This window comes from Centruroides sculpturatus, unplaced genomic scaffold (genome assembly GCF_000671375.1).
Source record: "Centruroides sculpturatus isolate CEXI.00-Female unplaced genomic scaffold, Cexi_2.0 scaffold169, whole genome shotgun sequence".
NCBI classification, from domain to species: domain Eukaryota; kingdom Metazoa; phylum Arthropoda; class Arachnida; order Scorpiones; family Buthidae; genus Centruroides; species Centruroides sculpturatus.
Genome location: NW_019384492.1, coordinates 703,374 through 719,762, shown reverse-complemented (window position 1 = coordinate 719,762; position 16,389 = coordinate 703,374). Strand labels below are relative to the sequence as shown.

Here is a 16,389-nt window from a genome sequence, read left to right as displayed (position 1 = left end):
GAGCATGTACTTTGTTAATCCAGACAACATCCGAACCTTATTACATTTGGATTGTGTTATTACTGGGATTAGATCTCCACAGATGTGGGTTCAGTCACTCTTGGCTTCATTTCTCCCCATAGACCTCACTGGCATGGGTGACCTTATCTTACCAGGGGCAGATTCTCCAGCTGACATAGCTTCATCGTTCATCAGAAATACTGAGTTCTCACCACAGCAAGGTGGTGACTGGCGAGAGAGTTGTTATTATTATGTTTAATAATCATGTTTTGATCTCATTTTTTAATAAATAAAAAAGAAATATTGATTTTTAATGTAAGAATTAGCCTAAAATTTTCTATTTATAGATATTTTATACTTAAAGAAGACATTGCCATCAGTTGAGGAAGAATTTTTCATTTTTCTTTCAAATTTAACTGCAAAAGATGTAACATTATATGCTCTTCCAGAAGGTTCAGTAGTATTTCCACGTGTGCCACTAATAAGAATTGAAGGTCCACTTCCTGTTGTGCAACTGTTAGAAACAACACTTCTTACACTGGTTAATTATGCCAGGTAAATGTTACTACTTTGTCATATAAGATACAGATTGTTAGAAATTTCAAGTCAGTTAAATATCAAATATTTTAGTTTATGTATTAATTAATACTTTCTTTAAGTCTTGTAGCAACTAATGCTGCAAGGTATCGCATAGCAGCTGGACCAAATATTAAATTATTAGAATTTGGATTGAGAAGAGCTCAGGGACCAGATGGTGGTCTTTCAGCTTCCAAGTATGCATACATTGGAGGTAATTTATTAAAAATTGAAATCTAAAATTATTGTGATTTGATTAAAGCTATATTTCTAACAATTTATTTAATATTTTTAAAGGATTTGATGGTACAAGTAATGTTTTAGCTGGCAAATTATATAATATCCCTGTCAGTGGCACTCATGCTCATGCATTTGTGATGTCCTACAATTCAACTGATGAATGTAAAATTAAGGTAAATTGATATATTTTTAAATTATAGTATAATTCTTAGAAAATTATAATTTCAATATAATTATTAAATGTCCTTAAACAATTCAATGATAATCTTAAATTTCAATATTGAAGTTTTTCTTGCATTTTCAAAATGTAATAATTACACTGTATGTGTATTTGATGTGTGTGATTTTTTTAAAACCTGTTAAAAAAATAAAAATTTATCTTTAAAGACACAATGATATATAAGAATTTCAGTTTTCTTATTTTACTTAAAATAGTTATTTTCAAATAATACAATATACACATTGAAATATTTGTGTGTGTGTGTGTAATATACAGGGGGTGCAAAAGTAGATATACAGTTGTTATTACGGAAAAAAATATACAAGGAGAAAATAGGAAGAAAAAAACATTTATTTTTATGTACAAATTAAAATCACAAATAAGGAAATATGAACTAATAAAAGATATTAAACATAGGAATAATGATCACCAAAAATTTGTATTTCTCAGATTCTCAACTGTATACCTACTTTTGCACTCCCTCTGTTTATTACAAATATTAAAAGATTTGATCCTGTGTCCCCAGAATGTTTGGCTGATGCTGTAGCCACCTTGGCCATCAGACAGTCTACTGCTTCATCATTAATGAACTATTCTGTCACAAATATGATCATTTTTTATAGTTGACTGATATATTAGAATTGAAAAACATTGATAAAACAATTTTTAAAAGGTTTTAACAATATTTTGTAAATTATTTTCTTCCTACTATTTAAAAAATTTAATTGAAATATCTTTACATTAAAGTTTTGAGTTTTAAAATATATTTTAATTTCTTGATAATTTTATTCCTATAAATTTGTGCAGATGTTACGTAATCGATCAACAGGTGAAGAGGAAAACTTTGTTGATTTATGTATTCAGCATCAGCAAGAATTGTCAAGATTTCTGAAAGTATTATGTGATGAAGCTAGTGCAGGAGAATTAGCAGCATTTGTATCATATGCTATTGCTTTTCCTGATAGCTTCTTAGCACTTATAGATACTTATGATGTTATGAGGCAAGTATTTTTTGTTTTTTAGCATTGTTTTAAATAATTTAAATATTAAAGTATCAATTATTTGGGAAAAATTGTTAATAATAATAATAATAATTTAATTTTAATTTCAGTTTTTAAGGCTAATTTGAAAAAACTTGAAATTCAGAGAAAGATAAAATTCAGTATTGTATTCTAGTGTAAAAAAATAATAAAATATTCTAAAACTTACTATTAAATTTTTTAAAGTATTACATATCTATATTATTTTATTTTGTAATGTTTTATTTATTTTACTATAGTGTATATTCATTAAAGTATTACACAAACACACAACTTTTATGCTTTTATTTATTTATTTTTTATTATTGGATTTGTTTGTCTAAAAACTTGTTTTATTTTATAAATTTTGGCATATGTTTAAACAAGATAAATAGAAAATAATTACTGGTATATCATTTAGTTATAACTAATTGTATACAGTATTTTTCACATAAAAGGTATACTAAAAGTATTCACATATATACTTTTAGTATACCCATTTAACTTATATTGCCAAATTTACTACCAGTTACTATTAGTTTTTGTCAAAAATTTAGTAATTTTTAAAATTTTTGATTCATTAAAATTGAATTCTTTTTTGATGTACCATTTTTAACTTTCTTTTGTCTCTTTATCTGCATCTTTATTTTTACATTCAGAAATTTTTTGCATTATTTAACAATATATATATATATATATATATATTTTTTTTTTGAATGTTTAGTTATAACTAAATACATTCAATGATTTTAAATAAATATACATAATAAAATATCTTATAAATGATAACTTTCTGGATATAATATATGAAGTTAATGTTGCTAACAAAAGTTATTTTCACTTTTATATATGTTGGAATTAATTACTCTTTCAGTTTAATGTTGGTTGATATATGAGTATTATATATTGGATGACTTATAAGTATTTGATTTACCACCAATATATATATATTGGTGGTAAATCAAACACTTATAAGTCATCCTATATATATATATACAGTGGAACCTCGGTATACAACCTTAATCCGTTCCTAGTGACTTATACCGAACAGGGCATATACCAAACTAACCTTTCCCATAAGAAGTAATGTAAAAATGATTAATCCGTTCTCATGTAAAAAAAAAAATGGCTGGCTTTAAACACCTCGCTTTCCTGGCTAGTTCCTGCTTGATTTTTCATGAGATCAGCATGTATCTTTTTAGCTTTCTCACAAATAATTGCTTCTGATACGCTGTCACCAGCACACTGTTTTTCAGTTATCCAAAGTTAACCAATTTCTCAACATGATCTAATGTCTTCGATCTCTGTTTAGAAATTGATTTAACTCCTTTCGCAATGTTAGCAAATTTAATAATGTTTTTATTTTTCATGATTGTCGATAGCATCATTCTTGGAATACGGTATGCAACAGTTAAATCTCGAACATGCATGCCACCTTCATATTTCTCAACAATCTCTTTTTTCAGTTCCATTGTGATTCTAGTCATTTTTTTAGTTTTCTGTTGCTTTTCATTTGCCTTTTTGTAATTCGTGATTAATAAAAATAATAAAATTTTACTTACAAATTAAAATCAGAAGAAATTTAACAAAGTTATAAACCGTGGCACCATGAACATCTAGTCTGGTCCTAACACCAATGGTGCTACTTGTTCATAGATGGCATGTATAATTGAATTAAGTCATATACCAAACAAAAGTCGTATACCGAGCAAAATTGTTTCGTCCAAACAGGACATATTCTGAATTGGATGTATTCTAAAGCAGACGTATACCAAGGTACCACTATATATATATTATTTAAAATTTCCAGTAACACAATTATTTCCCTTAAATCTGCTGAAGCCATTTTATTGAATTTTGTAGTTTTTGTATTCATTTCATCTGAATCACTCAAAGCATATATTGTAGATTATGTGGTGCTTTATGGTTATATGATGGATTTTTACATTTATCAGGATTTTTCTAATTAGGATTTTGATAAAATTCTTTCTTTTTTGTAGAGATTTTGTATTTATGAATGTAATGTGTATTTATGAAAGTAAACATTAAAAATTACATCAACTGAGGATAAAATTATAAATGTAAAAGCTGAAAAAAATTAATTACTGTGGTGTTAATTTATTAATTGATATTGTTAGAAAGAATATTTATTATAATGTAACATAGAACAGTTAAAAATTTTTTTTTATTCATTATTACATATATTCAGTAAAATTCTTGTAAGTATATAATTATTTAATGTTTGATAATCTGTTTTCATATACATATTTTTAATAAAAAATTGTTTTCCAAGAATACTTTTTCTAAAATTAAAATGGCTTTCTTAAGATTACTATTAATTATATTTTAAAACAAGTGAATTTTTTTGCAAAAGTAAATTAATTTAATACTTGTATTTAAATGCTCATTTTATTATTGAAAATAAAAGGAAAATATTTTCCTTTTTAAGTTTGACATAGTGTTTGTAATGGACTTTAGAATATAGGTTCAGAATCACAAACATAATTGATACTACAATGGCCTTTATTTTTAAAACTGGAATTATGTTATCAACTAGTATTTCTACTTTCTTTCATTGTTACTTAATTCAAATTATTAATTGAATAATATAGTTTGTTATAGTGTAAGAAAAGATACTACAGATTACATTCAGACCATGAAACCATTTTATACAGCAGCATTTCAAATCTAGGGTATTTGTAAAGAAATCTGTAATTGCCAAATGTAGCTTTTCAAAATTTCAATAAAACTAGAAATTTTTTTTTTTCAGTTTATACAGAGGTGATTTCAAAATTTTCCAGATCAAAGTATTTAAAAGATGCTACTTGTAGTTTTTTTTATAGGCTTTACAATGTTTTATACATTTCTGAAAGTTTGGGTTCAGATTTTTAATTTAATTGTTTTATATCAATTAGTCTCATATTTATATTATTTAAAATAAGTGCCTTAGCACTTTGATTTTTAATCTTTAGTTTTCAATTTAATGATAATGGAGAAATTGTTCAAAAATTTTATTTGCAACAGTGACTTAATAATTGTGGCAGACTAGGAATGAATGTGTCCAAAGTAAATAAATTAATGTTATGATCTTTGAGTTCCTGAAATGAGTAGATGGACTGGAAAAGATTGGAAACTGCTATTATACAGCACACTGAATATTTGGAAATAATTGTAATATACAATTTATAACAATATAGAGTTACATGGTTTCTGGTTTTCTTGTTCAATTGTAATTAATAAATTTGTATTAATCAGTTATTTGGATTAGTCAATTTATATCAGTTATGACATGCAGATTTTTGTAATAAAAAAAAAATATATTGTTGTATAAATGCCTTTTGGAAATAATTAATTAATGAATAATAAGATTTGTAAGTTAAAACTACATTAAAATTGGTTTCTTGATTGAAATTAACTACACATTGAAACAGTCTATATAGATTGTATTTAACATTTTTGATAGATAATTTAAATCTGATCAATAAATTTTTTACTCATATTGTCTATTTAAGAAATATTTAAAAATTATAGATGCTACATTTCTTATTTCTATGGATAGGTGAATATACAGTATATTGTTAACTCAATAACTTCTCATTTTTCAAGGATTTGAGTATTTATATAAAGTAATTAAATAATACATAAGTTACATGTAAAAGTACATAAGTTTCTTTCATATGGCCTCAAACTTTTTCAGGTTTCAAGTTGGCCTTGGATTGATTTGGATTAACCACTGCTGTTCTAAAATATATTGTAATAAACTGTTTTGTGACAGAGAATAGTGTACATAAGTTTATTTATAAACTTTAATTTTTATTTTTATTTATAGTAATAAATTTTATTTTTTAATTTTCATTTATTTTAATGTTGTTCTGTTAATTATGGAGTTATATGCTTGCTGATTTTTTATAGTAATTATATTAATTATTTATAATAAAGATATAATAAATACAAATAATCATAAGTGTTTTCTATAATCTTAGATAATCTTAGCTGAATTTATTATTATTTACATTTAATCTATATAACTATGCTTTATACTATGAAGCCTAACAGTTAAATAATTTTAAAAAATTATTTTAGAATATTCTAATGTTACTTCAGAGCTTTTGAAGTATTATTTGTAAGCTTAAATTTAATATAATTACCATATTGAATTAGATTGGTATATCTGTTAATTTTTAATGTAGATTAAAACCTAAACATGTCTTGCATTAGAATACTTGAGAGAAAATATTGTACAACATGTTTTAATTATGTCTTGGCATAATATATTATATATATTAGTTGTAAATAGATTGTTTCACAAAAGAATTTCCACAATTTCTTAATGTTCTTTTCATTATTATTATTAATATTATGCAAATATCAAACTCAGCTGATATTTGTTCCAAGTGCTATATAGGTTTAAAGTTAAGGCATAGCTACCTAAACAAGTGTTACATTAAGAATATGTAACATATTAGTATATGTATAGCTACAATTGGTACATGTGTCAACATCTAGAAACTTCTAACAATGTGACGTGTTCAATATTGTAGCTTTCTGTAGAGCCATGTATGCATTTTTATTAAGGTTTAATGTTTCTAGACTTTTGTGTAGAGTACATGGAATAACACCAGTGGAAGAGAGGATAACAGGTACAATAAATACCTTATCCATCCTCCAAATTGTCTTATCTTGAGTGAGTGGAGTGTACTTGTTAATTTTTTCAGTGTGAGTATTTTTATGTTATGAGTATTTGGAGCAGAGATGCCTATTATATAAGCAATTTTACTGCTTTTGTCAATGAGAGTAATGTCAAGTCTATCATGATGAATTGTTTTATCTGTGGTTTATGTAACTGTTGTCTGTATGCTTTCATGTCTGTTTTGAGTTTTATGATGAAGTAAGTATGGATGATAAATTCATTTATTTCTGAGGTCCATTTCATCCATTGGCTTGGTTACCTGCCTTAGTGGTCTGTGGCTGGATTGCCTCAGAAGCATCAGTGTTTGACCAGTTTCTCACAACTGGCGTGTGCATTGCAGTAGCCATACTTGGACCAGTGCTGCTTTCACCACTGATGGCCAAGGGAGACTGTAATGTATTTTTCAAATGTGAGCCTCTGCCTAATTCATGAGCATGTACTTTGTTAATCCAGACAACATCCGAACCTTATTACATTTGGATTGTGTTATTACTGGGATTAGATCTCCACAGATGTGGGTTCAGTCACTCTTGGCTTCATTTCTCCCCATAGACCTCACTGGCATGGGTGACCTTATCTTACCAGGGGCAGATTCTCCAGCTGACATAGCTTCATCGTTCATCAGAAATACTGAGTTCTCACCACAGCAAGGTGGTGACTGGCGAGAGAGTTGTTATTATTATGTTTAATAATCATGTTTTGATTTAGTTCTATAATTCTGTGATAAAACTATATATTTCTCTTTCTTTGTATTTGACATAAATTATTACTATAAATTCAAATCTAAAAAATTAAAAAAACTACAGTAAGAATTATACTGCTTTTTGTATTAAACTTTGAAGTTTTAACTTAAATGAAATAGTTATCAGATGAGAAATATTTAGACTTTCTTGAAAAAAAAATTCTTGAACTTTTTGTACAATTTCTTTTATATCAAATTTCTAAACAGCTGTTTAGAAAAGTTCAGTAATAAATTTATTTACTATTTTCATGTACAAAGTCTAGAGAATTAAAGTGGATAAGTTACTAATGTAGTTGACAATATTTTTTCATTTATAAATAAAAAACTAAACAAACCCAAGTTTATCATAATCAAATCATTAAAATGGATTATTTGGATATAGCTTGGGTAACAAATAATTATGAAAACTTAATAATAGCCTACTTGTCCATCTTTAGACTAAATTATCTTTTTTTATTTATATTTAATAGTTTAGAATATTCTGGAAGAAAATATTTTTCTGGAGACTCTTGAGAGAGAGAGAGAGAGAATCTGAAAATTCTGAGTCTTGCTTAGTAATACATAATTCATGCCAAATTTAGTTATGCTACAATCTTAACTCATTTCTAGTCAATTCTGATTATGCTCACTTAGTCATTCAGTCATCAAACATTTGTATGTTAAGACCTGCTAATGATATCATCTTTTCTGTTCTATCATTACTGTCAATGCACAGATATCTTTTCAAATAAGTAGTGCATGTAATAGTACATAAATATACATATTTTTTAACAATAACAAAATTGTGATTACAATGAATGAATCATTACAATTCAAATAATCAAATTAAAATAATTAAATCATTAAACATTGGATAATTTCAGGCTCCATTTTAACTAACAATTATTGAAACTTGTAATTTTGGTCTTTAGATAGATAGTTTGGTATTATTGAAATTAGTACATGATTAGCCTATTAGAACTCAGACTTCAGAACATCTGCAAATAAGCAGGGTCATGTTCATCATGCAAATGCAATCACCTTTACATCATCTGTCATTTTAAACTCACTTTGATTGGTTAACTCACTGACTCCAATCTCTGTTAAAAGATTCTGAACAATTCTTCCCTCTGATCTTCTAATTAGATTTCTTACTTAGCATTTTGCATGATGAACATGACCCTGCTTATTTGCAGATGTTCTGAAGTCTGAGTTCTAATAGGCTAATCATGTACTAATTTCAATAATACCAAACTATCTATCTAAAGACCAAAATTACAAGTTTCAATAATTGTTAGTTAAAATGGAGCCTGAAATTATCCAATGTTTAATGATTTAATTATTTTAATTTGATTATTTGAATTGTAATGATTCATTCATTGTAATCACAATTTTGTTATTGTTAAAAAATATGTATATTTATGTACTATTACATGCACTACTTATTTGAAAAGATATCTGTGCATTGACAGTAATGATAGAACAGAAAAGATGATATCATTAGCAGGTCTTAACATACAAATGTTTGATGACTGAATGACTAAGTGAGCATAATCAGAATTGACTAGAAATGAGTTAAGATTGTAGCATAACTAAATTTGGCATGAATTATGTATTACTAAGCAAGACTCAGAATTTTCAGATTCTCTCTCTCTCTCTCTCAAGAGTCTCCAGAAAAATATTTTCTTCCAGAATATTCTAAACTATTAAATATAAATAAAAAAAGATAATTTAGTCTAAAGATGGACAAGTAGGCTATTATTAAGTTTTCATAANTAAATAAATATATATATATATATATATATATATTTATTATTATGTTAGTCTATAACAAGACTATAATAACTTGTTTTTCTGTTTAGTTATTGAGAATAATTAATTGAAGTAAAGAATTTTATTGAAAGAAAAAGAAATTTTTCAAAATTGCAAATGAGGAGCATCTACTTTCTTACAAAGTATTGATATACAAAACAGTGTTTTATTTTGGAGCACACTTTGCATTAATAATATCACAAATGCTTTCAGTATAAAATCTCTCTTCAGGGAAACATTTGCAAAAATATATTTTTGCAACTGATGGACAATGATAGTCAATAAACCCAAAAATTTTTGAGTTATTATTAATGTGGATTGGGCTTCTCTGAAGCATTTTCTTATTCAGCAAAGTTTTAAAATTTTATTAATATTACCTTGTTAAATTTTTTACATTAAAAAAGTTAATTTAAATCCTTAGTTTTTATAAAAATTATCTTACACATTTTGATTAGAAATGAATTCTAATTTTCCATTTGGTAAATTTTGCTTGTGTTGTATTTTTTGTCAGTATAATCAAGCCAAATAAATCATTTAAAATATTCTAGAATGTTAATAATAAGAATTAAACTTCTGAAGCTTTATTGTCTTGATGCTATATATCAAAAATGCTAAATATAAATTTTGCTTTTCTTATTAAACAAACTTTGTGTTCGTATTAAGATATACAATATTTTAATAATTGTAATTTAATAACAGTTTGTGATGATTTGATTTAGTTCTATAATTCTGTGATAAAACTATATATTTCTCTTTCTTTGTATTTGACATAAATTATTACTATAAATTCAAATCTAAAAAATTAAAAAAACTACAGTAAGAATTATACTGCTTTTTGTATTAAACTTTGAAGTTTTAACTTAAATGAAATAGTTATCAGATGAGAAATATTTAGACTTTCTTGAAAAAAAAATTCTTGAACTTTTTGTACAATTTCTTTTATATCAAATTTCTAAACAGCTGTTTAGAAAAGTTCAGTAATAAATTTATTTACTATTTTCATGTACAAAGTCTAGAGAATTAAAGTGGATAAGTTACTAATGTAGTTGACAATATTTTTTCATTTATAAATAAAAAACTAAACAAACCCAAGTTTATCATAATCAAATCATTAAAATGGATTATTTGGATATAGCTTGGGTAACAAATAATTATGAAAACTTAATAATAGCCTACTTGTCCATCTTTAGACTAAATTATCTTTTTTTATTTATATTTAATAGTTTAGAATATTCTGGAAGAAAATATTTTTCTGGAGACTCTTGAGAGAGAGAGAGAGAGAATCTGAAAATTCTGAGTCTTGCTTAGTAATACATAATTCATGCCAAATTTAGTTATGCTACAATCTTAACTCATTTCTAGTCAATTCTGATTATGCTCACTTAGTCATTCAGTCATCAAACATTTGTATGTTAAGACCTGCTAATGATATCATCTTTTCTGTTCTATCATTACTGTCAATGCACAGATATCTTTTCAAATAAGTAGTGCATGTAATAGTACATAAATATACATATTTTTTAACAATAACAAAATTGTGATTACAATGAATGAATCATTACAATTCAAATAATCAAATTAAAATAATTAAATCATTAAACATTGGATAATTTCAGGCTCCATTTTAACTAACAATTATTGAAACTTGTAATTTTGGTCTTTAGATAGATAGTTTGGTATTATTGAAATTAGTACATGATTAGCCTATTAGAACTCAGACTTCAGAACATCTGCAAATAAGCAGGGTCATGTTCATCATTTTGTTAATTTGATCATGTTAAATTTTAATTATTTTTTTATATTATCTAATACTTAATTAGCTTGTAAATTTCTAATAATATAAAAATGCAAATATTCATTATCTTAGCTTATTCATAGACAAATATTAAAACGAGTTTAATTAATGAATACTTATCATGATAGATTATCAAAACTGCTAGGTTTTTCTAGGTTAATATTTATGCTATTAATATTAAATTAAATGCTAAGAAAGCAGAAAGATAGATACTTTAATTGTTGAACTATTGCTGAAGAGTCCAAGAATATTGAAGTATCTAAAGATTGAATTTTTGATTTTTTAATGAATTATTTTATAATTATTTATAGAAAGATTGGCTCAAGTTGGTTTCAAAACTTTACAGGCATAGATATGTTAATATAACTGAATTATATAGTTATAACATCTGAGTTACAAATTAATCTCATTTTTAGTTATATAAGTAATTTGTAATCTTATAAGTTTATATTACAGTTCTATTTTCATTATGTCAATATCTGTAGATACTGTGCTGTTCTTAGCACAATATTCACAGGTCTACTTCTGCTCAGAGTTTGGATAACGTTATTGGTATGCAAAAGTTTGAGCTAATCTTTTCTCTACAAAATTCTAAAAGTTGATTAATTAAAAATTTAAATTTGTAATAATTAAATTTTGTAAGAGCGAACAATATTGCTAATCTATAGAGAAAATTTTCTTAGTATCGAATGCTATTAACAGTATAAATATTAGCTCAGAAATATTTAGTTATTTTGATAGTTTATAGCTAATAATTCTGGGTTTGTTGTCTTTGTATATTTTAACTCATTTTATTTATATTTTACACATTTTATTCTCTTTTTTTTAACATTAACATTTTAATTTTTTATTTTAATTATATTCATGTCCAAAAACTATATACTAACATTAAAATCTGATGATTTAGCTACATAAAATATTAGATACATTTAAATTTTCTTCTATTTAGTTAAATAATAATATTAAAATAAAATAACTTTCTGCTGTCATAGTTAGTTAATCTGCATGTTGCAGGAATGGTATTTGGAAAATATTGAGAGAATATATCAATATCAGAATCAGGTGATTGATTTCTATTAACAACTACTTCCTTACAGCAGAATTCTTATTAGTATGCTTTTATTGCATGCTGATTAACACTTCAATCTTGCACATGCTGAAAGTAATAGCAATGTTTCAAAATAATTATAAGAATATTTGTTTTTAAAATTTACAGATGAAATTTAATACAAAAGCAAGAACAGTTCAATATTACCTTTAGTAATTTTGGTTTAAATATGTTAAATTTCTATGAATATAGATAAAAGCTTTTTTATACAGATATTAATATTTAACATCTTTGGATCGATGCAATGTAATAAAAATTATATCAAACAGAATTCCTTAATATTAAATACTACATATTTATTTATAATTTAATTACTTGAAAGAGTCCCATTTGATATATCTAGGTTCACTTTAATTTACATTACCACAGTTTTAAATTCTAATAATTTATCATCCCAATATATTAAAACCTAGAAAATAAATTTTAGAATATTATTAATCAAAATTTCGAAATATCTTAATGTAAAAAATATTCTGTCAAAATATCATTAGCTCAGGTTTTTATGATGTCAAAATTCCTAAATTGATAATCGCAATAAATATGCTGTTTTTATTTTTATTTGGGTGTTCTTCTATTGCTGTTAAATATAATTTCATATTAAATATTTTCAAAGTAAAATTTACTTTAGTTGTCACATTGCAGGAATAATCATTTTAATATATTCATGGTATTAAAAGTAAAAGTAAACTTTAGTATGATGAATTTCCAAATACATTAAATTTACAGCAAAACATTTTAATATTGAGTACTTTCAGTCTAATTTAGACAGACCATCTTCAAGTTTTCAACATTCAAATAGAAGATAATCAATTCTGAAATACTAATTAGAAGAGAGTTTGAATAAATCCCAGTAATTTTTTTTTATAATTCTTTCCACCATAAGAATACTAAGAGGGCTTTTTCAGCAATTCTGTTATGGGTTCAGTTGTGCCTCGTAATGTGGCAGCCATGTGGTGAGGGATGTAACCCAACATATCCAGACAGACCACCTTCAAAAAAAGTTTTTGAGAGGTGGGTCTGCCTGGAAAAATTGTCCCAAAAACTTTGGGCTGTTTTTTGACCCATCCAGATTCAATCCTAGGTCCCTCGGAGCAATGCACAGACTCTAACCACTTGGCTATCTGACCATCAAATCTCAGTAATAATCAGTCATCTAGATTTTCAAAAAAATTTAGTGGCATTGAAATGTTGAATGTTCACTTCACTGCATAAGTAACATTATATCGCATCTTGAATCCTTTAAATATGTTAATAAATATATATCACATTTTATCAATAATTTCTATGAAGTAATTTGTCCTGGTTGATATGAATTATTAATTTTTGTATTTTACAATTCTTGTTATAAATTAATTTATTCTCTGTATACATTAAATAATTTCAATTTGAATCATTTTATATTTAATTTAAAATTGCATTGTCATATTTAACTTAAAATTGATTATTGAGACATTGAGCTGTCTTTTCCCTTGTAAAATTTTATTAAATTCCTTGATTTCATTTGATATTTCATTCTGTCCATATTAATTTTATATTATATTATTTTAGACTACACACATTTATTACAAACAATTTGTTTTGAGTTTTACTGAATCAAGAGAAAATCAGAAATTCTTTGAAATTAATATTTTAAATTGTAAACTTTAGTTTACAATTTAAAATATTAATTAAAGTGTAAACTGTAAATAAAACTAATTTTATTTACAGTTATTTTCTTGTTTTTTTCTTTCTGTTATTATTTTTTGTATTTAAATTTACATATTCTATTCAATGTTCTTTTTCTATCGTTAAGCCTGAGGATGGTCTATAGAGTAGGCCGAAAACATTAGTATTTTTCAATAAAACTATCTTGGCAAAAAAAGGTGTAGTGTGATAAGTTATATATATATATATATTTAATTCTTAATTTGTCAATGTCTGAAATAATTGAGATTTTATTGTTGTCATTGAAGTTCAACTTTAATAATAATTCAGCATTATAAGACTCTGGAGAACTTTTCAATTCTTAAACTGTTAACTCCCAATAATAATAAATGTTTTTTCTTTTCAATATATTAAAATTTTAATTCATATACAAACATTCTGAAACATTCAATATATTCGTAATATGCAAAACAACTGCTGAATTAAATCTGGCTATTTTCCATGATTATTTTAAATTAATCTCTAAATAATTTGTCATTAGATGCAGGTGTTAGATGCCATCTCTTATTAAATTTAATAACTATTTATAAATATTAATTTAATTATAATTAAGAGTATTCTGAAAGAAGAGAATTGGCCCAGAGAAAATTTTAGTTCAACACATTTTTATATTGTTTAAATATTAAATTTTATGTTTTGTCAAATGATGTTTAGTTAGAAATCTTTAAAACACAAATAAAATTAAAATATAAAAATGAAAAATTTTGTTGAATTATTAGTTATATCAATAAATGAATGATTTCATAATTTTGAATTGGATATAATTTTTATTGAGCTCAAGATATAGTAAGTAATACTGGTACCTCAACTGATGACCTCATAATATAGTGAAATTTTATCTTATTCATAGAAAGTAAGATATATTTAACTAAAATGATGATAAGGTAACATTGAGTGTGTTTTGCTGCAACTGAAAAAAAAATGTGGAAACTTCCATAAAACTTAAATAAAACATTCAAAATTTAAGATATGATTTGTTTTCTTTATTTTGTATTTATTTTATCCCATGTATTAATTTTCTTGAATATTAACCTTTATTATTATTATTATTATTAATTATTACTATTATTATTAGCCTACATTTATTTTTGGCAATAATAATTAATGAAAACAAAATTCTTAAAACAAACTACCAGAATATAGAAAAGGAGAGTATCATTTTCTAGCTTAATTTATTGGATTTAGGTTTATTCTCATATTTAAATTGTTTGGGCTGTCGATAATAATTACAAATTATTATTGTCATGCAGAGGGAAAATACGATCACCTTTTGCATTAAGGTAGGATTTTTTAGAGATTCTGTTGCAAATACTATAAGTAATTGATAAAAATATAGTTAAAATTGCAATTAATTAAAAAAAAATCATATAATCATACAGTGTTTTTATATATATTCAAGAATGAGTTTTTTAAAACTATTCTTGCACTTTTTTTATTTTAGTCATAAATTTTTTAATGAAAATTTTTATTTAATTAAAAGTAAAGCTTAAAACTGTTCATTATATTTATAACTAGATTTTAAAATTTTTGTACATATCACTGCAAATAATTACTAAAATCTTTCAATTTTAATTTGCAGAAGTGGATTACTGAACTTCTGTGCTGTCGCAATGTCCTTAAACAAATTAGGTTATCAAGCTATAGGAGTACGCATTGATAGTGGTGATCTTGCCTATTTATCAAAAGTTGCACGAGAGACTTTTACAAAAGTTGCAAATCAGTTAGTATAAAATTTTTTCAAAAATCATGAAATAACAGAATATAAATTGGTTTTCTACTTTAATAGTAGTTTGTTACACACACAATTTTAAATTACTGTATTTTTTGCCTTATAAAAAACACGTTTTTGTACTTGAGATTTACCTGAAAATTAGAATGTGTCCTAAGAGCTGAATGCTCTTATACTATGAAGAATATTTTTTTCCCAAACATTGAACATTAAAAACGTAACATAATTTATTTTATCCCAATTGATGCAAAATGGAGAAAGGATATATTTGCAAATGATTCAAATGAGTTTTATGCAGTTTTCAGAGGTCAATGATGTGATAAGGATGTAGAATCATCCTTATCACTTCATTTAAGAAAATCATCCAATACAATGGTGTGTCTTATAAGGTAAAAAGCATAGTATTTACAAAATATTATATATGATAAACTGTAATAAGTACCTTACCAATTAATAGTTATTACTTTATTTCTTATTCTTGGCTTGTCAGTTATAATCTCTACATGCTGACACAAGGAATTTTGATTTTCAATTATTTTTTAAATGACTGCAAATGTCTAATAGTTGAAATAATAATAATAAACGATTGCATTCACAAAATTGTTTAATGCTAAAATATATTAGAAACAAAAAACATCAAAATACAAATTTTAAATTTAAATCTAGTTTTGTGTAAATTATATTATAGAAATATTACTTCATTATAAGATGACATTTTACACATTGGCATACAAACTGCTGTTTATATTAAATATTATTATAATTAAATATAAAT

The 16,389-nt window shown here is 24.9% G+C and overlaps 1 protein-coding gene across 1 annotated transcript in view; it reads left to right on the top strand.

Annotated features, from left to right (window-relative positions):
- Positions 1-4: 4 nt before the first annotated feature.
- Positions 5-16,389, top strand: part of LOC111621812 (nicotinate phosphoribosyltransferase-like) — a 35,628-nt gene continuing 19,243 nt past the window's right edge. Inside the window, exons 1-6 of the mRNA XM_023364059.1 lie at positions 5-224; positions 336-555; positions 660-790; positions 874-989; positions 1,844-2,037; positions 15,465-15,605. Of these exons, the coding sequence (XP_023219827.1) occupies positions 5-224; positions 336-555; positions 660-790; positions 874-989; positions 1,844-2,037; positions 15,465-15,605 (1,022 nt within the window). The remainder of the gene's footprint in view (positions 225-335; positions 556-659; positions 791-873; positions 990-1,843; positions 2,038-15,464; positions 15,606-16,389) is intronic.